This window comes from Dromiciops gliroides, chromosome 1 (assembly GCF_019393635.1).
Source record: "Dromiciops gliroides isolate mDroGli1 chromosome 1, mDroGli1.pri, whole genome shotgun sequence".
Lineage (NCBI taxonomy): Eukaryota > Metazoa > Chordata > Mammalia > Microbiotheria > Microbiotheriidae > Dromiciops > Dromiciops gliroides.
Genome location: NC_057861.1, coordinates 536,405,761 through 536,431,460, shown reverse-complemented (window position 1 = coordinate 536,431,460; position 25,700 = coordinate 536,405,761). Strand labels below are relative to the sequence as shown.

Sequence of the window (25,700 nt, the reverse complement as noted above, 5' to 3'; positions counted from 1 at the left end):
AGCAGAACCTGTATGTTTTTGCAGCCTTGGCACAAACACCCGTAATTCCATCCCACCTCCTAGTTATCTGACTTTGGTTTTGGAATCCTACCTCATCCTGTGAAACCACATTGAATATTCCACCATTCAGAGGAGAAACTTTTGAAAACACTCACACACACATACTCTATCTCACACATGCATATTCTCTCTCTCTCTCAGCAAGGCAGGTGGCTTCTCTGTTCCCATGCCCCTGTTCTGGACACACTAAGACAGAACCATTGTTGAGACACTGGTTCTATTTCCTCGACGATCGGGAGCTAGGTGACCTTATGGATCTGAAGTTGAGACCTGGCTTTATGGTCGGAACGATCTTGCTTGAGATTCTTGAGTTCATCCCAAGCCACTACACTGGGACCACCAGAATCTGCATTAAATGTAAGCTGCTCGATACTTAAAAACGATGATTGTTTCAATCAATCAAGAAGCCACGGATCTCCTAGTGGGACAGCATCTGGAAGGCTCAGGCTTCTTTTCTTGCCCTTCAGCGTGAGCTTACTGAATACCTACTAGATTGTTCCTCGCTGTGCTAGGAGCTGTGGGGGTAATAAGTCAAGAGGACTAAACAAGAGAGTGTAATTAGGTGCTAGGCTGTAATTAGTGTATAAGGAATTCGAGCCTGAGAGCAGGGTGATCTGAGCAGTCAAGGAAGGCTGGGGAGAAAGAACCTGATTTGAGCCTTAAAGAATCGGCAGGGGGGCAGCTAGGTGGCGCAGTGGATAAAGCACCAGCCCTGGAGTCAGGAGGATCTGAGTTCAAATGTGACCTCAGACACTTAACACTTTCTAGCTGTGTGACTCTAAGGAAGTCAGTCATTTAACCCCAATTGCCCTACAAAAACAAACAAACAAACAAACAAATAAATAAATAAATGGAGTGCAAAGATGACACTGAATAGCAACTTATCGGACAATTGACTCTCAAGTTCAGGGTAAAGAATGTTTACTGAGAATAAGTACCAGTTGCCATCTATTACTTCACTTCCCAAGGTATGCCCAAACATAAGCACTTATTGGATTATGTTTAGTGGAGGTCTGAAAAAAATCACACCTCTGATCTACTGTGGGCAGAGGCATAGGACATTTATTCCAAAGAGAAGCAAATGCCTAAGAATTTGGGGCTTCAGCTTTCCTTCAATGGGTTTCCTCCAGCTTTTTTCAATTTGTTTGTTTGTTTGTTTTTTGGTGAGACAATTGGGGTTAAGTGACTTGCCCAGGGTCACACAGCTAGTAAGTGTTAAGTGTTTGAGGCCAGATTTGAACTCAGGTCCTCCTGAATGCAGGGCTGGTGCTCTATCCACTGCACAACCTAGCTGCCCCCTCCTCCAGCTTTTACATTTAATTTCTTTCCCCCCAACTCTGTGCCTCCGCTGTGAGTGCAGCCTGGCAATAGAAACTAGGATCAGAGTTGTAAACCATGCTTAGTCGTTCTGACACAGCACTCTGGGGTTGCTTTCCTGGGGTCTGATGTCATCCTTCTGGATTTCATCTGGATCTTTTAGGTCAAAATACACACCTGCCGAAGATAACATCAGAAGGCCCCACTACTAATTGTGTAACTTGATCCTCAAAGTACATTGGAAGCACAGACCGGAGGTCGGGGTGACCACTCAGTTCAAATGCTTTCCCTGGAGAAAGGCCTAGAGCAACTTGCAAAATATTCCTATGTGCTGTCATACTACAAGGCAGGAAACGTGTTCCAAAGCGGGGGGGGGGGGGGTGGGGGGGTGGGGGTGGGGGGAAAGGACCGGGAGAAAGAAACGAAGGAAAGTAAATGTGAAAGAAAATATGCACAGTGGAAAACACACAGGCGAGGTAAAAGGATGGGAGAGAAAACGAAGTAATTTTCTGTAATCATGTTGCTGTCTGTCATGAAGAAAGGCTATTTCTGTGTTATCAGCACCATCTGTCCATTTCCACTACCACAAGCTGCCGTTTAAAAAAATGTTCCCAAGAACTTAGGTCATACCTGATATTGGTAAGTGGACTAGAATCTCTTTTATGGAACTGGCCCAAATCATGGGCACTGATTGGGCAAGGAAGCTGTTCAACAACAACATGGAAGAAAACGAACCCACAGAAACAGCAGCTCTTAGACACAAAAGCTAGAAGACCTAGTTGGCTCAAATTAAATCCTTAAATCTTATACACATTTGGAAATGTTGGAATTCCACTCCTGTTGCAAGCCCGGCTTCCCCAGTATCATGGGGAAGAACATTCAGTTAAACTTGGAAGCTGACATGGTCAGCATTCCCAGCAAAGGCAGAGATTTTGGATCCTTCGAGAGTCTATTTCAGCTGCCTCCGTTTCTGCTGTATGATCTGGCTAATCTAAGCACCAAGGAAGAGCTGAGTTGAGATGGGCCAGGTGTCCCTGAAGGAGGAGTCATGGGGCCAGGAAGAATTCATAGGGTGCAGGTGTGAGAGAGTGGAAACAACTGGATTTGGGGAAAAGGAAGGAAGGAAACATTTATTAAGTATCTCCTATGTGTCAGGCACTGTGCTAAGTGCTTTATAAATATTGTCTCACTGGAGCCTCTCAACAACCCTGGAAGAAAGTACTATAATTATCCTCATTTTATGGCTGAGGACACTGAGGCAGATAGAGGTTGCGACTTGCCCAGGGTCACACACACTAATAAGTGTCAGAGGTTGGATTTGAACTCAGGTCTTCCTGACTCCAGGCCCAGCCCTCCAAACACCGTGACATCTAGCTGCCCATTCAAGATAAGCCTTGGAGGGGCAGCTAGGTGGCACAATGGATAGAGCACCAGCCCTGGATATTTGACACTTACTAGCTGTGTGACCTTGGGCAAGTCACTTAACCCTCACTGCCCTGCAAAAAAAAAAAGAAAGAAAAAAAAAAGATAAGCCTTGGTATATAAATGCCAACTTCGGACTTAGTATCAAGTATCGATATCCAAACAATTTTAAGGAAAAGGAGAATGATATAGTGAGTAGAACGAGCATTGCACTGGGAGTCAGGAGACATGGACCATAGTCCTGGCTATAACCAATAGTCTGTGTGACTTTGGGCAAATTGTTTTACCTCTCTGGGCCTCAAATTTGTCTACAAATTGAGGACACAGGACTAGATGACCCTAGCTCACATTTATATTGTTCTTTAAGTTTTGTTAAGTGCCCTGATACTCACCATGAGCCTCTGAGGCAAAAATGCTATTGTTATCTCCATCTAGCAGATGAGAAAATGGGGTCTCTAAATCAAGTCTGATGTTCTAAGATTCCAGTCGGAAAGGGGAAGATAAGAATTGTCTTCTACAAAGTGCTTCCTCTCTCCTCAGAGACTGAACATTTCTGGGTGCAGCATTGTGGACCACAAGATGCTAGGAAGTATAATCAAAGAGTGAAGCACACTGGATTTGGAGCCAGGAGGCGGGTTCCAATCTGTGCAGGGAGCACACTAATAACCCTGGGCGAGTGCTCTCTGGGGCTGAGCTTCATCGGCTATAAAATGGGCTGGGGTTAGAGGAGATAATCTCGAAGGTCCCTTTTAATGCTCAGATCTTATACTAAGTTTTAAAAAATCACATATTTGCTCTATTCAACAAACATCACTGTCACTATTTTACAGATAGGGACAGAGGGATTTTCCAAAGTCATGTGGGAAAACACGGTCAAATCCACAACCGAGTCATTTTCAGAAAACTGCAAGAGTCAATGTGGGAGCCCCATTTTGATACAAACCTTATCACTGTCATACATGTGATGCAGGAGCCAGGTCTGCCTGGTTTTCTGAAACTTCCATTCCTCTCGCTTATTGGCCCAGCTGGGAAAAAAAAAGAAAACAGGCAAAAGAGAATCAGGTACTGATTCAGACCATGCACAAGAGGTACTGCTTACAAAAGATGGGAGGCAGACTCATGCTGTTCCTGGAGGGATGAGTTTGGCATGTACTTCCTGGGAGACAGAGCCCCATTTATCTTGGGGAATTCCCTATGATTATGTTTTTGCCCAGTTTCTCCCCCATTGAAATCTAACCAACACAAAACAGGTCTTTGTGTAAGGTCCTAAAAACAAAGACTAAGAAATACCTGGGTCCCATACATACAAAAATATTCAAAGCAGTACTCTTTGTGGTAAAAGAGCAGTGTGGGGTAGTGGCTAGAGAGCAGAACCTGGAGGAAGGAAGTTCGGCTTAGTTAAAGTTGCATTTTTGACACACACTGGCTATGTGACTCTGGGAAAGTCACTTAATCTCTCAGTGTCCCCAAGGAACTCTTTAAGACCAAAACTGCTGACAATGTATCTAATCTGCCCTGCTAGAAAAAGGATTTCTTTTTTTTTTTCTTTTTGAGGAAACCAGTTTTACTTGGAGTGAATTGATAACTACAAGCTAAACTTAGTTGTCTCTATGATAGTTGAGAATCTTAAAGTTTGTTGTTTTACAGAAAAGCTCCAGTCACCCCAGGGTATTTTTCTGATGATAGGACTTCTGACTTGTTATTTGCTGGCTATGGAATATCTAATCTTTGATTAGATTTTGGGTTTTTTTTTGGTTTTTTGTTTTGTTTTGTTTTTGGCAGGGCAATGGGGGTTAAGTGACTTGCCCGGGGTCACACAGCTAGTAAGCGTCAAGTGTCTGAGGCCGGATTTGAACTCAGGCCCTCCTGAATCCAGCCCCGGTGCTTTATCCACTGCGCCACCTAGCCGCCCCTTTGATTAGATTTTTAAAAAATTATTTATTTATTTTAGTTTTCAACATTTGTTTAGATAAGATTTCCAATTTCAAATTTTTCTCCCTCCCTTCCCTCCCTCCTCTAGACAGCAGGTAATCTGATATAGGTGTTATATATATACATACACATATATATGTGTGTGTATGTGTATATACATATATAATAACATTAAACATATTTCTGCATCAGTCATGTTATATGAGAAGAATCAGAGCAAAAAGGAAAAACCTCAAAAAAGAAAAACAACAGCACCAAAAACAAAAGAAATACTATGGTCCAATCAGCGTCCATATTCCTTTTTTTTTTTTCTGTATTTGGAGAGCCTTTTCCATCATGAGTCCTTTGGAACTTTTTTGTACTGTTGGATTGGTGAGAAGAATCTAGTCTATCATAGTTGATCAACACATAATGTTGATGATACTGTGTACAATGTTCTGGTTCTGCTCATCTCACTCATCATCAGTTCATGCAAGTCTAGAAGGGATTTCTTTATTGTGTCCAGTCCTACCCCCAAAGAACTGGAATAAAAGTGGGTGGTTAAAGCAAAAGTGAATTCAGGAAGCAATGATGAAAGTGAAGAATTCTGAGCAACATGGGAAGACTTGTATGAGTTTAAGTTGAGTGAATTAAGTGGAGATAGAAGAATAGTATATGAGACGACTATAATAACATCAATGAAAAGAACACTAAAAAGAAACCATACTCTAAGAAAGGGTAATGACCAATCTTTGTTTTGGAGAATCAGTGATGAACTATGGCTTCCCACTGTCCACAGAGGGGGGTGGAACACAGGGCCAGAAGGTGTGTACACATGAATACCTCATGTTATTGTGCTTCACAGATATTACATCATTTCACAAATGGAAGGTCTGTGGCAACCTTGTGTTGATCAAGTCTATTGGTCCCTATTTTCCAAAAGCACGCACTCCGACTGCGTCTTTGTGTCAATATTTTGATAATTCTCACAATATTTCAAACCTTTTCATTATTATTATATCTGTTATAGTGATCTGTGATCAGTGATCTTTGACCACTGATGAACTGTTTTGGGGTGTCACAAATGGTACCCATAAAAGATGGTGAACTTAATCGATAAATGTCATGCTTGTTCTGACAGCTCCACTGATGTCATGCCTGTCCCCCCATCTCTCTCCCTCTCCTCAGGCCTCCCTATTCCCCAAGACACAACAATATTGAAGTACAATACATAAACTTAGTTGATAAAGCAGTGGCAGGGTTTGAGAAGACTGACTCCAATGTTGAAAGAAGTTCTAACACAGGTAAGATGCTATCAAACAGCATCACATGCTACAGAAAAATCTTTCATGAAGGGAAGCTTCAAACTTCATTGCTATGTTATTTTAAGAAATTGCCACAGTCACCCTGATCACTCAGCAGTCATCAACATCGAGGCAAGACTCTCCACCAGCAAAAAGATCATGACTTACTGAAGGCTTGGATGATGGTTAGCATGTTTTAGCAACAAAGTATTTTTTAATTAAGGTATGTACGGTTAATAGAGTACAGTATAGTATAACCATAACTTTTATATGCACTGGAAAACCAAAATACTCATGCGACTCGCTTTATTGTGGTGGTCCGGAACCCAACACACAATATCTCCAAGGTATTCCTGTGTAGTCAGTCTGTAGGAAGCCATACACACTAATGCACTGCTGGTGGATCTGTGAAGTAGTATAGCCATCCTGTATTATATATTTTGCTTAACTGCTTTTTATTTTTTATTTTCTTGCCTGTGGGGATGGTTCAGTCTGGTGAGGGGTGGGAGGGTAATGACTATGATGCAAAGATAAACAAATTTTTAAAAAATAATGAAATGAGGGCAGCTAGGTGGTGCAGTGGATAGAGCACTGGCCCTGGATTCAGGAGGTCCTGAGTTCAAATCCAGCCTCAAACACTTGACACTTACTAGCTGTGTGACCCTAGGAAAGTCACTTAACCCCAATTGCCCCACAAAAAAAAGGAAAAAAAAAAGAATGAAATGAAAAAGAATGGAAGCATTTTTATAATCTGCAAAGAACTAAACAAATATAAGGCATTATAAGAGTGCAGAATCTGCAAGTATTCTAGACTTTGTGGCTCATTCAATTTGTAAAGTGCTGAGCACAATTAAGACATCAGAACACAGAATACAAATGATTAATTCCCTCTTTCATATGTGAAGATGTGAGGACTAGGATGCTCTTGGTAAATTAAATACTTTCAAATGAACTCAACAAACATTTTTTGAAAAAAAGTTAAATTTTTTATCTTGTTGTGGTCTTTTGTTTTTAAATTAAATGCTAGGAATTAAATGGAGGGAATTGTATTATATATATATGTCCCTCTGCCCTCCTCTACACAGCAAGCCATTCCCTGTAATAAAGATAAAAAAGAAATAGAAAAAAAAGGCAGTTCAGTAAAATTAGCCAACACACTGATTATGCCCAGAGGCAAATGCAATATTCCACACTCATAGCCTTTGAACCCTGCATTCTCTCAGCTTTTCTTCAGGCTGAACTTCATCATCATAATTACACAATGTTTAGTGTTGTGGAGTTTTTGTTTTTGGTGTTGTTGTTCTTTCTGTTTACATTGGTATAGTTATCATGAATATTGTTTTCCTGCCTGGGCTTACTTTACCATGCACTGGGTAATATAGCTTTCTATTCTGGACCAGAGTCCAAGTCCAAGAGCCTGAGGCTGCACTGGGTCAGGTACAAGACTCTCAAGAAAGGATTAAAAAGATCGCCAAGCATGTCTATCATGATGGGGTGGTGATTGTGATATGTCCTGCTGCCAGAGCCACCATATCATTGTTCACAACCTCGGTTGATTTTTGGATCTGGATGGAAAGAAAAACATTAAAGAAATCCTGGTGGCTGGAGGGGAGAAGGTGAGGCACAAGGCTGGTGAGGAGATTCTCAAACTGTTTTAGAGGCTGACGGTGGATTGCAATCTGTTTCTCCCTCCAAGGGAGAAAGCAGCTTAGATTCTGCAGATGCCACAAAGAAAGACCCAATCGGATCAGATGAAATATTGGATTTTTTTCCTTTTTATCTTTGTGCAGAAAAAGGGACTTGACTTGAGGCTGCCTTTCTTTTTTGTTTTTATAAGCAAAAATCAATGACATGCACTCTTTATCAAATCTGAATTCTTCAGAGTTGTATTTTTTTTAACAGTGCATTAATATCTCATACATTCACATACCACAATTTGTTTAGCCATTTCCCAATCAACGGACACCTAATCTAGTTCTCTGTTACTACACACACAAAAAAATGTTGCTATGAATATTTTGAGAGCATATGATCTCTCTGTCTTTGTATAATGAATATATATCTAGCAGTCAGATCTTTGCATCAAAGGGCATGGATTATTTTAGTCCATTTTTAGCCAAGTTCTAAATTGTCTTCCAGAATGACTGGACCCATGAAAAACAGTGTGTCTACCTACCTTCCAGCAGTCCCTCAATAAACATTTCTTAAGAGACTACTCTGTACAACGCACTTGGTTGGGCGTTTGGAATAGACAAAAACAAGACACTTCTTGCCCTCAAGAAGTTTACCTTCTACTGGGGGAGTACAACCTATACACAGATAGCCTGCCTCTGAGGCCTACCAGCTGTGTAAGCCCTGTCATCTGACTCACGGGAAGCACAGTTTCTTCATGTGAAAATAAGGAGATTGAACTAGATGGCCTTTCAGGTGTTATCAGGTTCTAATCTAGGAGACTAATGATTCTAAGTAAATGTAAAGGAGGGGGGGAGGGAGGGAAAAAGGAAGGGGGGGGGAAAGAAAGGGGGAGGGAGGGGGAGAGAGAGAGAGAGAGAATGAGAATATGAGAATGAATGAGAACCCACAACGGAGAAAGGCTTTTTGTAGGAGGAAGTGTTAGCCGGGGCCAAATGCAAGGAAATGAATTGTTCTAAGAAGTGTAGGTGAGGAGGGAAGTAGGGGATGAAGTGCTGCATCCAAGGAATTGCAGATGGTCAGAATGTATATGGAAAAGCATGATGGAGAAGACTGCTGAGAGCTCTAAGTACTGGGGGGAGGAGGCGGTATTTTTTTTTTTTTGAGGCAATTGGGGTTAAGTGACTTGCCCAGGGTCACACAGCTAGTAAGTGTTAAGTGTCTGAGGCCGGATTTGAACTCAGGTACTCCTGACTCCAGGGCTGATGCTCTATCCACTGCGCCACCTAGCTGCCCTGAGGAGACTGTATTTTTAGCATGGTGGCAGTAGGAAGCCATTGAAGATGTCTGAGTAGGAAAGTAACATGGTTGGGACTATCTCTTTGGGCAGTGGTGAAAAAGCCACATTCTCTCATTCAGTCCCCATTGTGGCCAGCAGTGCCAAGGATATTGGCTGTGAGTGTGGAACACAACAAAAAAGAGATAAGAATATCTCACATTCGTAGAGCATCTTCATAATTAAGGCATATTCCCAAGCAGCACCATCTCCTGATTTTGGATTGTGGATGCACTTGTGATTTCATTGGCATGGGGAACTCTAGCTCTTCATACTGCTGTGGATCACTCTTGCTCTGCAACTTAGTCGGAAGAGAGCTGCTTGTGGCGCATTAAGGTTAAGTGACTTGCCCAGGGTCACACAGACTGGGCCAGATGTGGGGACCCGAACCCAAGTCTTCTTGTTGCCAAGGGCAGTTCTGTATCTCTAGACCATACTGCCCTCTCATCTCATCTGAGGGCAATGTTAAACTGGAAGACAAAAGGATCAAATTTATGACTACTTAGCATGATTCTGCAAAAGGGCTAATAAGTATGTGTTAATGAGGTCTGTATTTTAATCTCTGAGTTCTGCCATAAAAAAAAGAATTGGTGGGAAACCATATTTAATATGAATGACATTGAAGAAGACCATGTTCTTAAGAGGATCTATGGGCTGGGATGGAAGTACCAGATGTTGCCCATGACCCCTTTCTCTCCTGAAGGATTGATATACATAATAGCAGCTTATGACGTGTGCTATATTTCCTCTTTGAACAATGAATGCACTCTCTTTTGGTGTGTGTGTGTGTGTTTGTGTGGGAATGCTAAAAAAATGCATGACATTCAATCTAGATATATGGAGATGGTGACACATATTGGAGATTTAGGCCTGGTGGTGCAAAAGTATTTACTTTTCAGAGGAGTGAAATGGGCTCTTCTTTAAAAGTAGGTCCTGCTATCAGGATAAGGGTTTGCATTAGGAAGAGGAAGCAAGGCAGGATTGAGAAGGAATGGGAAGGCAGGAGGACAATAAAGGAGAAAGAGAAAGAAGGAAGGTGAATATGGAAGAGTATGAAAGAATGCTATTGATCATTTCAGCAGAGTATACCAGTGGGGAAATCCCTTTCTTGTATAGCTTGGACAAGATGGTCACTGAGGTCAATTCCAACTTTTAAATTCTGTGAATCTGTTACTAATGTATCTACCTGGTCTTTTTTTTTTTAGTGAGGCAATTGGGGTTAAGTGACTTGCCCAGGGTCACACAGCTAGTGAGTGTTAAGTGTCTGAGGCCGGATTTGAACTCAGATCCTCCTGAATCCAGGGCCGGTGCCACTGTGCCACCTAGCTGCCCTACCTGGTCTTTCTTACTGACCTTATATATTATCTATCTCCCACCCAAATACGATATTATCTGAAATTCCACTATTAGAGAATAATTTTTTTGGGGGGGAAGGTCTATGGCTTTGGGACTCTCTTTTTCTTTTCTTTTTTAATCCCAGAAGGATTAAAACGTTAAATTTTTATTAGGTAATCAGAGGCATAAAATTGATTTTCCTTGATAGGAGGGACTTTGGGAAAGAGTAAAAACCCGGGAAGCCGAGGGGATTGGGAGCATGGAGAATGAGAGTGTTGACACAGTCAGTGGTCGGAGAGACAAGGTAGAGGGAAATACCAGCATGGGAAGGGGAGGTGAAGGAAAAGTCTATCCTTTAGAATTCCATCTGATATTGGCCCTGCTTGTGATATGAGATACTACCGACTGTGGCTCTCACCTTTCCAGAGAATTTACCCTGATAACCCAAATCTGCTGGGAGCTTAAAGCATGACCACAGACATAGCTTAAACAGCTTCGAGCATCCCCAAGCCAAACCACCCACATATCAGGGTAGGTATTCCAAACCGGTCAAGCAAAAGTTCAAGTGTATCCAGGGGAAACAGAAAGACCAGGCCACTACATTTTTGACTGGGATTCATTCCTTGAGGCCCCAGCAGAAAACCCGCCAGAAAAAAAAAAAGAAAGAAAGAAAAAAAGAAGAAAAAAAAAAGAGTAAATCCTTTATTTCAGCTTCGAGGATTTCCAATCTCAGCAGTCAAAGGGGCAATTGGCAGCAGGCCTGCTTCAGAACTTTCTCTGGGAAGGCTCAGTGGAAATCTACTACATGAAGTCCAAGACTACAGAGGGAAGAAAAGCCTGCTAGTCATGAGTGTGTAACACATAATAGCAAAGAAAACATTCAGATCATGAAGACCCCCAAAAGACTCTAAATCAAACCTATAACTTAAAAAGAAAGTTACTCGGTGACATCCCAGGCCATTCCAGGCAAACGAGTTCAAAGCATTAAAACAAATATTAAAACTTGGACTAAAACCATCTGTGCTGGTATGCTGGCATGGGTCGTTAACCAAATGTATAATTTTTCAACCAAAGTTGGGAATCAGATGTAAAAATAAAAGCCAAAGGGAAGAAACCAGATTCATCAGATCCCACTAAACAAACTCTAAATCATCTGAAGCTCCAGCGATATGTTTCTTAGAAAAAGAACAGCGCTGAGAAGGATTCCTTGACTTAATATTCTTATTTGGCAGCATGACTGCATGTGAGATACTCTATGCTCAGCCTGCTAGTAAATACGACTTGGCGATCTGGAGAGCATGAAAAATGAACAGCTAATCAACAAGCATTTATAAAGTGCTTACTATGTGTTAGGCACTGTGGATACCAAGAGAAAATGGCAAGATGTAAGCTGCCTGCCATCAGCGAGCTTATGTTCTGTGGGGGCAGACAGCACACATCATAGTTAAAATCAAATGCAGAGTGGGGCAGCTAGGTAGCACAGTGGATAAAGCACCAGCCCTGGATTTGGGAGGACCTGAGTTCAAATCCGACCTCAGACACTCGACACTTACTAGCTATGTGACCCTGGGCAAGTCACTTAACCCTCACTGCTCTGCAAAAACAAACAAAAATATTAAAAAAATAAAATGCAGAAGAAATTCCATGTAATTGGGAGAAGAGGTAAGCTACTAGGTGGTTCAGGAGAGGCCTTGTGTAGAAGGAGATGCCCAAATGAAGGGTTGAGGGAACCTAGGGATTCTAAGACAGGGAGGTGAGTGAGGAAGAGGTATAATCCAGGCACAGAGACAGGAGAAGTATGATGTGTGAGGAACATTCAGAAGGATAGTTTGCCTGCATAACAGGATGCATGCAATGTGGAATGAAGTCAGAAAGGTAGGCTGGAGCCACATGGAATGAAGTCAGAAAGGTAAGCTGGAGCCACGTGGGGAAGGGCCACTTAAAGTGCCAATCAGAGGAGTTTATCTTTGATTCTAGAGGTAATCAGGAGACACTGGAGTTCACTGAGCAGGGGAGTGACTGTCAGAACAGTCACTCTGCCTGCTGTGTGGAGGGCAGACTGCAGTGAGGAGAGACTTGAGGCAGGAAGATTGATTAGGAGATTATTGCAATAGTCTAGGCTAGAGGCGATGATAGCCTGAATGAGGGTGGTGCCTGTGTGAGTAGAGATAAGGGGATAAATGTAAAAGCTCTTTCGAAAAGAGTCTCATATTTGTGCCAATGGACCTCATCAGCATAGCACTGTCCTAGGAGGCCAAGAGAGATGTCTTGGCTAGGAGAAGGCTGACAAAGACAAAGGTCAGGCAACAGGCTGACTCAGAAACAAATGAATACTTTAGGAAGATGCCAATAAAATCCTCCCAGTCTTTAAAAACCACATAGAATTGCATGAGGCTGTAGACAAACAAATATGATTGTGTCTGTTACCCTGGGTGCACTCAACTATACTTTTCTTGTGTTTTTTTTTTTTTAATATAACTTGCTTACTTTGATAGGTGCCTGAGAATTTTTTTTTAAAAATGCATGATAAAGAGGAGAGAGCATTGCATGTGTGTGAGTTGGTGGTGATAAGGAAAACCTCATGGGTTAGGACGTTTAGGGAAGAAATGATAAGCATCTGGGTTCCAACCTTCACTGTATGATTTTGGCTGTTAGTAGCATTATCATTGTTATCTCATCCTCATCTTCCTGATGGTGTTCAGAAAGAAATGACTCTGGGACAAATCACCATTCTACTTTTATTCTTTTACATTTAATGTTCTGTGGACTATTGCACATGCAGACAAAATAATTGCTTTCTTGTGGTTTAATAAGAGCATTAGGATTTAAATGTGTAAGTTCATCTTCTATAGGCTCACTCAAAGAAACATCGGTACAACTTCAGTAGCAGAAAGGATGATAGAGATGATATACTCTCCCTGTCATTCTCAGGAGTTGGTTTTCTTCTGCAAGGCAGCTCTATATTTTGAGAGCTTTTTGTTTCACCTAGTTTAGAAGTATTTGGTAGGGCAACATCTATGACTAGAGACATTCTTAAGGTTTTATGGATCATTGTTATATTGGGTGATTGTGGGCCACAAGTTTAGTCTATGATAATGTTCTAGTCAGCATAATGCTTACTGGTTTGAGTTCTCAAGGATATTTCTGAGGTCTGTATTTGTAGCAGGGAGATTTGTCATTTTTCAGTCCATGAAAGATAGTAAACTTTTAAAATAGAATTCTGGACATCAGACCATGTTCTACTGTTACATTCAGTTGGTGCTAAACTCTTGCAACTCACAATTATGTATTACACAGTTTCCTTCTACTTCCTTTTACAATCCGCATTTACTGTTAAGTATGGTTTCTTAAGGATAACCTCCTTGTAATTTCCAGTGGTGATCTCTTGATCTTGAATAGCTATCATAGATCTTTCTGTTTCCGCAGACATATCTGCATGACTCATGACTTAGCCATTTGTTTGATTGGGGGGGGGATGGTTAGTTAATTTCATGAGGATGTTGCCCATGGAGGGCCTTTTAATTCTACTCTTGGATCTTAGCCACTTCAGAGGATCCATTTGGAGGCAAACCACTTTTGAAAAATATAATGGTGTGTACTTGTTGTGGACCTCAACTAATGCTTAGTGGAGTTATATTTGTTTGTTACCAAAGTACTCTTGGAGATTTTTGACTTGTTTATTATGTGCTTTGAGGAGGTCTATCAATCTTTTTCCTGCTTTTTGGTGAAGAAGTATTAAACTTTCTGTATATGTAAATCTATATTCACTATAGTTACTTCCCATCTATTTAGTATGAGTGTGTATACACACACACATACATACACCCCACACATATATGCATATATATGTGTGTACAGGAATATATGTATGTATAGTATATATGTATGGGTGTGAATATATACAAATATATGAGGAGAGAGAGAGAGAGAGGGAAGGAGTAAAGTATACAGACACAGAGTAGATAGGAAGTAGCCTTTAGTGGAGAGATAGGCCTGCTATAAACCACATGCCTGGGAAAGCCTTCTGTAGAAGATGAGATATAAATTTGGTCTTGAAGGAAGGCAGGGAATATAAGCTGTGTGGATGCACATTTCAGAAAAGAGTGAGAGAAGAGGCAGTGGAGGCACTGGCTGTAGATGGTTTTCTCTGGAAGTTAAGCTAAGAAAGGGAAAAGAGGCATAGGATGATAGTAAGTGGGAATGATCAGATCAAATTATGTTTGTTTTTTTTTTTTTAAGGATGGAGGAGAGGAGATGAGCCACTGTATAAGAAGACTGAAGGTAAGAGAGAGGGAAGGGATAATATATCTTCTGGAGAAAACATAAGGGATGGGATCTAGAATGCATGACAGGTTAAAAAAAAAAAAGAATGCAAGACAGGTTGGCCTTGACAAGACTAGGCCCACCTGTGTAACTGACCCTAGAGTTGAAGAGATTGTATGAGAAGATTTCTGAGGGTTATGAGATGGATAGAAGTAAAGGAAAGAGGCCTTTTGGTGAATGGTTTCCATTTTTGTTTTGTTTTGTTGGAATATAAGGAAAAGTCTTCAGCTTGGAGTTTGGGGATGGGTTCTATGAGAGGTCTGAGGAACAAAATGAAGGTTTGTAACAGCCATGTGCCGAGCAGGATAGTGAACTAATTAGAGAAGAGTAGAAGGATTTCCTTGCTTCTCTGTGGGCCCAGTTGAGATAAGATAACATAAACTGTAGAGGACCCATCAGTACAATTTTGAGATTTCTTTTAGCTCTGTTCAGTAGTACTTGAACAGATGTGAAGGAGGCAGATGGTGGGAGTAATGCAGGATTGGCAAAAAGGGATGAGTGACAGGACAAGAGGGCAAAGGACGTGAGGGGTGGAGGGCATGGAGGGCAAGGTTGAAGAACAAGGTGAGAGGCTGTGAGGCCTAGGAAAAGACAGAATGATAAAAGATTATGGGCAGATAAGGGAATTTCAGAGTTAATGACCATAGAAGTGGATACTTGTGAATGATGGCAAAATCAGAAGTACCATCTCACTGTATAGTTGGAGTAAAGGAGTAAGTCAAGGGAAGTGAGTAGATTGAGGAAAAGGAAAGGTAGAGTGGTTGAAAGTGTATCAGTCTGTTGAAGGATGTATGTTGATGTTCCCTACTATAGGGGTAGGAGCTAGTGGAGAGAGAGAGAGACTAAAAAGCCTGGCACTGAACTCACTGAGAAGAAAATGAGAATGTCCTGGCGGGGGGCGGGGGGGGGGGCGCGTCCATTGATAACGGCCATCAGGATTTAGATTGGGGTGTGAATTTTGGATGTTGTGAACCTCAAAGAAGGCAAGGTCGCTGACTGATGGTGGAAGAAAGACAGTCTCCAAGTGGCAATGGGGAGCACTGAGAACAGAAAATCAGTGGACATAACAGAAAGGATGGTACTAAGGACTTGAGACGATTTGTTTTCATTGGCAGAGATGAATCTGTGTTGAGCCATCCACAATCCCTGGGTCTGTCCTGTGAGTGACCAGGGTTAAACTCGCTCACAAGACTAAAGGCTGGAGCTAAGGATAAATCTGTGCTCACAAAAGTGAGGGAGATTGACCAGCTACATGGAGATTGGCACATAGCTGTAACTAACTATTTCCACCAAACCTCAGGCAGTAATTATAAGGGTGTAAGAAAGGAAGATCATTCAGAAAGTCAATGACCAGCCTCTGAAATGTCCCTCCCACAGTTGTCGGAATAATCACATCTCATCATGTCACAGCTCCTATTCAATTACCTCCAATGACTCCTCGTTACCTACTAAAGATGATTCAGACTCCTCAGTGAAGTCCCCAACGGTCTGGAGCCATCCTGTCTTTCCAGTTATCTCTCCATACCCTCCTATTGGAGTTTGGTACACACCTTTCCCTGCTCCTTGCCTCTGCCCACTTATCTCTAAATCTAAAAATGTACTTCTCCCACCTCTGTCAGCTAAAATCCTACCAACCTTTCAAGACTCTGCCCAAATGCTGCCTCCCCCATTAAACTTCTCCTGATTCTGAGTTAGAAATGGTCTTTCCTTTCTCTCTTTTTCTTATACATGTATGTCTTAATTTGTTTATGGATCATACCCTCCCCATACTAGACCATTAGCACCCTGAGGGTAGGGACTGTGATTTATTTAATGTTTTTACCCCCACTAAGGCTTAGCTCTGCACAGAGTAGTTTAAATATTTATCCAGTTTAAAGAATGTTCCAAAGCTCCCAACACTATTTAATGTTTCCTTCCAGGGTTACCCTCTATTCAATAATCACAGCAATTAAGGATTAGACATTACTTCTTTCACCATAAAATAGAGGGGTAAAACCCTATTCTGTGGCATTGGTTAGCTCTGGTCCAAGAACAAACTTTAATCTCTCTAGTTTGTTGTTGTTGTTGTTTTGGGGGATGGGTATGGGGACTGGCTCTGTGATTTCATTGAGACAGGGAATACTTGATGAAAAACTTTCTCTGTCAATAAAAATCGGCTCCTTCTCTGCAACTTTTAGTCTTAAAGAGTTGCTTGGTCCACTGAGAAGGTAAGTGACTTGCAGAGGGTCAAATAGCCAGTGAATTTCAGTGATGGGACTTGAACTCAATTCCTGCTGACTCCGAGGCTAGTTCTCTATCTATGAAGTCACATTGCTTCTGAGCACAGGACAATGATAATACAAGCATCTTTCCTTGAGTGTTTTGACATAAGATATGAACCGGATTACTGTTGTACCCAGAGTTATCTGATAAGACATCACGAGCTACTATCTGCTCCACAAAACACATAACTACAAGTAATATTGGGCACCCAAGTATATTATTTAATAGATACCAATGAAAAGAATCAAATGAGGTGATGGTGGTGATACACAAGAACACAAACTTATTAAAAAAAAAAAGAGAAGAGAATTTCAACCGAACCCCTACATCATTCATGTTTTTTCTTCCATTATGCCTGAGGCTAGTTCTTTAATATCTCACCCAGTTGCTAGGCAATTAGTTCTCTGTATACAGTTGCTGTTTATATATTTTTATAAGCATGTACTGATTGAAAAAACATGTGGGGGCAGCTAGGTGGTACAGTGGATAAAGCACCCACCCTGGATTCAGGAGGACCTGAGTTCAAATCCAGCCTCAGACACTTGACACTTACTAGCTGTGTGACCCTGGGCAAGTCACTCAACCCTCACTGCTCTGCAAAAACAAACAAAGCACATGTGGCTGACAAAAATTTAACGGATATTTGACTCTTGTTGAATAGATGTTGAGTTTTAGTTGGTCCTTGTAAGAAGGTGATTCTATTAGAAGGTTCCATGTTTTCATTTAAAGAGCTGACAATGAAATCCATTCCATCAAATCTGAGATAAGTACCTGATTTTACATTTTCATCAATCTAAGTGTGTGTGTGTGTGTGTGTGTGTGTGTGTGTGTGTGTGTAGGTAGCAAAAAGAGACAATGGTACACGGATATGGGGGTGTGGGGAGAGAATACCTATAATATATAAGGGAGTAAAGCCCATTGGAAAGACTACGTACTGAGACTGTTGCAGATCTGTATCTACAACTAGACAAGTGATCAGATTTGAATAAGATCGTCTCCTAGATAGACTCAATTATTATAGGGCAAAGGTGCACAGCACAAAGTACAGAACCCTATAGAAATGAAGTTCCTATTAATAATACCTGTTGAATGAAAGAATCCACATATCATACTGAACATCCTTTAAAGTCTCACCATATATCTAGTAATAGTAATGATACAGGTAAAGAGGGCTGGGGTGGGGAATGGCATACAAAACATGTCAAAGTCAGAAGGTAAGGCACATGCTTTGAAGTGATGCCACTATCATTATTGCTGTCTATATTAAGAGCAATGATTACTGTTTGTATTTTACATAGCACTTTGTGGCTTTAAAGGGCTCCAGGGTTGGTTTACCTACATAACATGCCATGAGGGAGAGAAGCCAGTTTCACTTGAACCTGTCCTAGATCTTTTCCCATAATTGCAAAAGAAGAAGAAGAGGAAGAAGAAGAAGAAGAAGAAGAAGAAGAAGAAGAAGAAGAAGAAGAAGAAGAAGGAGAAAAAAAAATATATATATATTAAGTTTTTCCTTCCTGCCTCCTTGTTGCCAGCAAAAAGACTTCACTGGAGAAAATCTGATCATCTCAGTTTACTGAACAAAAGTAGGTTCAGCCACTGTGCCTGAAGATAGAACACTGAAGGGGAAATTGGCGGGATCCCGGGAGGATTCTGTATCTATTACCGTAACGACTATAATTAGGGAACACTTCACTCATCACTGCTAAAGAATGGTAAAGATACACTATAATTCCATCCTATTCTACTTCCAACTAGCCTGTTTTCCCCAATTCTTTCTTTTTTTCTGTTCCGTTCATTTTCTTCTTTTAGCTCTGACTCTCCACATAAAAACAGTTAACATTCATTTTTTATGAGATGTTCCAGAAATTCCCTTGTCCCTGTCCCCTAACATGTGTGCAGAAACAAAACTTGTTTATTTCCATGGCCTTTTTTTGGTATGTGTGCCTTCATTTTGAACAAGCTAGAAATCAAATGAAAATTAAGGAAGCAATAAAATGAAGAAAATCACCTTTTCTTCCAGGTTCATACTACTTAGAGCTTTTTATACCTACCTGTAAAATATTTTATTATTCTGGACACATATTGCTTTGATACCTCATTTGGGATTCATCTGGGCATTCTGTCTATACTGATTTGCCAAATATGAGTTTTGCAGTGGTAGGAACAACACAGCTGAATTTCTTAAGGAGGAAAAGGAGCTAACATAATTGAAGACATATTTTCTATAAAGAAATTGATAGAATTTAATGAAACATACCTACACTCTTACTCATCTAGAATCCTATAGTCACATGGCCACATAAAGAGTTTATGGTACAGCTTATAAAAACCAAGACAAACCCTATCAAGAATACCACATATGCTTAAGTAGAGGCACCCACATGCATGTAAAAAAATCTCAGGTTGCACATATTTACACAGGGGAAATCTAGGTCAGCTTATATGCAGGTCAAATATGGTAAAAAAAAATCTTCCTAAAACAACAAATAAATTGAGGAACACTGACAGAGATGAAGAGTGTGGCTGGGGCAAAACACAGGAGGCCAGGAAAACCTCAAGAGGATAGAGATCAGAGGCCAAGATTTGAGATATGCGCAGGGGAAGAAATTTCATTAGCCGCCAAGTCCTCAGGCTTTCTATCCATCTGAATCTCTGAGGCCATTAAGTAGCTTCAAAGCAGTCCTGTGGGGAGGAAGGATATTTAAAAATCCTCCCAGCTACACAATGTTCCATCCTCTACATTGCTCGAACTCAATCCAACATGCACTAGTGGGTGCACGATCAGAGTCATAATCTGCAAAAGATGGTGATGCAAACAGCATGCCTTCAGCCAACCCTTGCATCCAACAAGACGTTCTTTCCTGCCTGAGAAGCGTGCCCAGGAGCTTGGCTGGATGAGTGGAGGACTGGAAGAATAAGAAGTCAGTAAAAAGGTGTGCAAAGCAGAGGAGATTTGTTAAGTCGTGAAACCTTGGAAAGCAAATGCCTATTTAGTAAGAGGAGGCTGTAGAGTATGAGGAGTAAGAGGGTTTTGTTTTTTTTTAAATAATCAATGAACCTACTATGTGCCTGATACTCCATTAGGAACTTTGAGTTTGCAAATAAAAGATTCTAATAGGCTGAGGGAAGCAGCAGACCATCTCTATCTGAAGACTGTTTCATTTACCCCAACACCATAATTTTTTTATCACAATCTACAAACATTGCAACAATCTCAGTAAATGAAGATTAGACACTTTGCTGCTGCCACATATGTATGCACCCATCCATCCATCCATCCATTCATTTAACAGTGTTAACATGTTATGTTATAACAACAATATTTATTAAGCACCTACTTTGTGTAGGGTAATAGATTAGTAGCTAGGGAGATAGAAAACAACCTTAGAGAAGACAACCTCACTGCCCTCACAGAGCTTATAGTAGAACAAGACACAAACATTGTAATAACAGCTGGATACAAACCCCTATCCTATTTAGAACTCACTTTCTACCTGTTCCCTCTGATGTGGTTGTTGCACACACCTGCCTGCCCCTCCCTAAAGTAAATGGTCTCTGATCAACAACTGTTTATCTTTTCACATTTCTCATCTCTCTACTATATCCTGACTCAACTTTTGGTCCTGGGCTCTGAATTATAGCTGCTTCTGACCCAAATGATTAAGCATCTATTAAGTGCAAGAAACTGTGCTAAGTGCTAGGGAACCATATAGCTATTTCTATAGCTATGTGTGCATGCACATGCATGTTGGTATATGTGTGTATATCTACACATATACTTTCATATATGTGTATATAAACACAAAAAAAATCTCACAAAAGTATATTCAGGGGAGCAGCGAGGTGGTGAAGTGGATAAAGCACTGGCCCTGGATTCCGGAGGACCTGATTTCTAATCCGGGCTCAGACACTTGACACTTACTAGCTGTGTGACCCTGGGCAAGTCACTTAATCCCCATTGCCCCACAAAAAAAAAAGAGTAAAGAAAAGTATATTCAGAAAAAAAGAGAATAAAAACAAATAAATACAAAGTCGTTTGAGAAGGGTACTAGCAGTGTGTGTGTGTGTGTGTGTGTGTGTGTGTGTGTGTGTTGGACATGTAAGTCTTATACTTGGGTTTTCTTCTTCACCCCTTCCCTAATCTGGATATTGATTTCTCATATAATCACTCATTTGGAAAGGTCCTGGCTGCTGGATAAAATAGGCAGGAGAAACTGATCAAGTCTCTCATTTTAAAACTCTTTGAACATATAGAGAACCTTCATTCAGATTTCTGCAGTGAACGGTTCAAATTGAGATGATACTCACTTCCTAGTGGCACAACATTCAGAAAAGTCCAATTAAAAACTTAAAAATTTGGAGCAATATTACGACGTTCCTGCTAACTATTACAAAGGACATGAGATCCCCCTTAAATAATGTCTTGAAAATGGAAGAAAATCAGGTAAGAAAAAGGTAGGAAGTGTTTTCCCAAGCAAAAATTGAATGTGGGATACTAGTGGATAACTTCATGAAGATACTGTAAAGGCTAGTAAGCTAGGAAACAAAAACTGGTGCCTCAGTGTTTACGCCAGATCTATGGAGGCAGGCAGGGCACAGAAACAGAATGGAAGGCTAAGTGAAGGAAGATCAGGAAGAAATGGAGTGGACCAGGTCCTAGGGCAGTACCCAGATGCCAGGAATCAAGGCAGAGAAGGGTAGGGGCAGGGTGGTAAAAGGTGCCTAGAGAAGTGAACAGAATACTGCCAGTCAGAATTCACCTCAGCATCCCCTAGGGTCAGGGTGAGGCAGCAGCCAGAGTTCAAGGTAAAACTGTGGGGATCAAGCCAAGAAATCAGCTCTTATAAAGATAAAGATATCAGAGAGCAAAGTCAAGTGGCAAGAAGTAAGGACCTGGGAAAATACATAGGAATCAAAGGAGAGCATCATGACAAGATAAGAAAGGCAGGAAAACAGAAAAGAGGTACCCATGAGGAGACAGCTTAACTCAATAATTTGGCCCACTCTCCTTGAAATACTGGTGCCAAATACAACTTGAACAAATTGGAGAATGAATAGTGTAGACTGGGAATTAGAAGGGCTGGGTTCTAAATTCTTCTGTCACCTATAAGCTGTGTGACCTTGGGTGAGTTGTTTCCCCTCCTCTGGGCTTACTGTCTTCATCTATAAAACAGGAAGGGAACCTTTGGACTAAATTTTCTCTAAGGTTCCTTCCAGCTGTGACACTCTACATTTCCCATTTTCCCCATCTAGATAAGCAGGGATTAAATAAACAAAAAAAATGGAGCTACTCAATTTTTGTTAGAGAAGTTAACAAATACTTGAATCATTGTCTTGTTTTTGGCAACTGCACAGGAGCTGGCTGCACTGTCTAATCTGTGGTCTAAAAAGAACTTTTAACATATTATTCCACCTGGTCCAAGAACAAGAGTTTGGCTGGAAATTTATGAGTGTAAATTTTTTTTTTTAAAAAGGTTATGGATGCTTTTTCTTGGCAATAAGGATAAAAAAAGAAATTATCCTATCGATAAGAAATCTTTGCAGCACTGTAAATAAGAAAAAGTTAAAAGTTAAGAGGAATAAAGAAAATCAAGGGTAAATTAAGCAGTGATAACAGTCAAAGTTTATGTGAAGGAGTACCACATTGTACATGGGTGTTTGTATCTTCTTAACCCATTCTATGTTGTGGCTTTCTTTAAGAATATATGGGGGGCAGCTAGGTGGCGCAGTGGATAGAGCACCGGCCCTGGAGTCAGGAGGACCTGAGTTCAAATCCGGCCTCAGACACTTAACACTTACTAGCTGTGTGACCCTGGGCAAGTCACTTAACCCCAATTGCCTCACTAAAAAAAAAAAAAAAAAGAATATATGTAGGGGGCGCAGCTAGGTGGCGCAGTGGATAGAGCACCGGCCCTGGAGTCAGGAGTACCTGAGTTCAAATCCGGCCTCAGACACTTAACACTTACCAGCTGTGTGACCCTGGGCAAGTCACTTAACCCCAATTGACTCACTAAAAAAAAACAACCAAACAAAAAAAATATATGTAGGGGGCAGCTAGGTGGTGCAGTGGATAGAGCACCAGTCCTGGAGTCAGGAGTACCTGAGTTCAAATCTGGCCTCAGACAGTTAATAGTTGTGTGAATTTGGGCAAGTCACTTAACTTCCATCTCAGTTTCCTTATCTGTAAAATGGAGATAACAATAGCACCTACTTCCCAGGGTTGTTGTGTGGATCCAATGAAATAATACTGACATCTAGCACAGTTCTTGGCACATATAAGGTACTATATAAATATTAGTTATTAACCGGTGCTTGCAAGGATAAGAACTTCAGGGCTCCCGCTGCTCACCAGTCATGGTGACTGGTTAAATTTGCCTAAAGGGAGGCTCCTTCAAAAAGCTCATTTGTGAATGGCAGCTGCAAGTATTTGCAAAAATTCCTGCCACTGCTGAGAATCTATTCTATTTGCACATGCAAAGGAGGGACATGTGAGGAGACTGTCCTAAAGGAGGGAAGAGAATGAAAAGGGTTTTTAAAAAAGCTCCTTTCTCCCCTTTCCCCAATTGTTCTGGGATGTTGTGTCACTGACTAAAATAGCCTGGCTCCATCAGCTATGGTGGGGGCAGTAATGACTGGACAGATGTATTCTACTAAAATAGAACCTTTCTCATCCTGATTCATCTTTGCTTGGGGGGGGGGGTCTCATTTACAACATTTGAGGACAATCAAGCAGATAGAATGCAACATTTAAAGTGTGACATTTTGGGAAATTGACCTGAGAGTTCCTGTCTTTGAGTGATGTGTGTGACTCAGCGACTGTTCCTTAGGAGAGAAGTGATACCTTTCTTCTGTTGGGGCTAATTCTCATCATAAATGTGTGAGGAGGGTACAGGATCGTTAAAGATCCAGCTTAACTTTAAGGACAGGACTGACTTTTTCCTTTGTCCCTTTCCCCCTTAAAAAGAAACAAGTGGGATTAGGTCTTTATCCCAAAAAGATCATAAAAAAGGGAAAAGGATCCACATGTACAAAAATATTTATAGCTGCTCTTGTTGTGGTGGAAAGGAATCGGAAATTGAGGGGATACCCATCCATTGGGGAATGGTTGAACAAGTTGTGGTATATGAATGTAATGGAATACTATTGTGCTGTAAAAAATGATGAGCAGGAGGAGTTCAGAGAAACCTGGAAGGACTTACATGAACTGATGCTGAGTGAAATGAGCAGAACCAGGAGAAAATTGTACACAGTATCAACAACATTGTGTGAGGATCAACTGTGATAGATTTAACTCTTCCCAGCAATACAATGATCCAAGATAATTCCAAAGGACTCATGATGGAAAATGATCTCCACATCCAGAAAAAAGAACTGGAATCTAGATGCAATTGAACCATACTGTTTCCACTTTTTTTTGTTGTTTCTATTTTTTCCTTTTTGTGGTTTTCCCCTTTTGTTCTGATTCTTCTTTCACAACATGACTAATGCAGAGATATGCTTAATGGGATTGTACAAATATAACCTATATAAGATTGCTTGATGTCTTGGGGAGGGGTCAGGGAGGGGAGGGAGGGGAAAAGTTTGGAACTAGAAATCTTATAAAAACAAATGTTGAAAACTAAAAAAAAAAGAAAAAGAAAAAGAAAAGAAACAAGTGGAGAAGGATCCCTTGGTGGCACATGTACCATGTAAAAAGACAACTTCATCCAGCAAGATTATTCTAAGCACACAATGAGCAAATACATTTTACCAAAAAATGGCCAGCTGATGGGTGAATTGCTTGCAAGAGAAAAACAAAGCATGGATTTGTTCTCAGGAGGGTGTAATGGAAAGGACAATCATCCTCCAAGAGTTAGAAGACCCAGGGTAGTCCCCAGCCAAGTAGAATGTAATTTTCTTGAGGGTAGAGACAGTTTCATTTTTGTCTCTGTACTTAGTGCAATGCCTTGTACGTAGTAAGCATTGTGTTTAAATTGAAGTGACAGTTTATGTAACAGCTCTGTGAGTGTAAGTTACTTTAATTCCCCCACCCCTTCCTGGCCTCAATTTCCTCATCTACACACACACATATGTGTATGTAAAGATATGTATGTATATGTATACTAGCTACTACTACTATTATTATTTTTCCATATAAATATTTTATTATTTTCCAGTTACCTTTAGAGATAATTTTCAACATTTAAAAAATAAGATTTCTAGTTTCAAATTTTTCTCCATCTCTCCCTTCCCTCCAACCTCCCCAAGACAGCAAGCAATCTGCTATAGGTCATATATGTACAATCACATTAAACATGTTTCTGCATTAGTCATGTAATGAGAGAAGAATCAGAGCAAAGAGGAAAAACCTCAAAAAAGAAAAACAACAATAAAAACAACAGAAATAGTATGGTTTGATCTGCATCCAGATTCAACAGTTATTTTTTTTTTCCTAGATTTGGAGAGCATTTTCCGTCATGAATCCTCTGGAACTATCTTGGACCACTGTATTGCTGAGAAGAATCAAGTCTATCACAGTTGATCAACACACAATGTTGCTGATACTGTGTACAATTTCTCCTGGTTCTGCTCATCTCACTCATCATCAGTTCATGCAAGTCCTTCCAGGTTTCTCTGAACTCCTCCTGCTCATTGTTTCTTATAGCATAATAGTATTCCATTACATTCATATACCACAACTTGTTCAGCCATTCCCCAATTGATGGGCAGCCCCACAATTTCCAATTCCTTGCCACCACAAAAAGAGCAGCTATAAATATTTTTGTACATGTGGGTCCTTTTCCCTTTTTTATGATTTC

At 40.7% G+C, this 25,700-nt stretch overlaps 1 protein-coding gene across 2 annotated transcripts in view; it reads right to left on the bottom strand.

The window, feature by feature from the left end:
* The window catches only part of C1H7orf50 (chromosome 1 C7orf50 homolog), a 356,496-nt gene that overhangs the window by 2,742 nt on the left and 328,054 nt on the right, over nucleotides 1-25,700 (bottom strand). For both annotated transcript variants that reach the window (XM_043964182.1, XM_043964188.1), the window contains one exon: nucleotides 3,743-3,824. In XM_043964182.1, coding sequence (XP_043820117.1) covers nucleotides 3,743-3,824 — 82 coding nt within the window. The remainder of the gene's footprint in view (nucleotides 1-3,742; nucleotides 3,825-25,700) is intronic.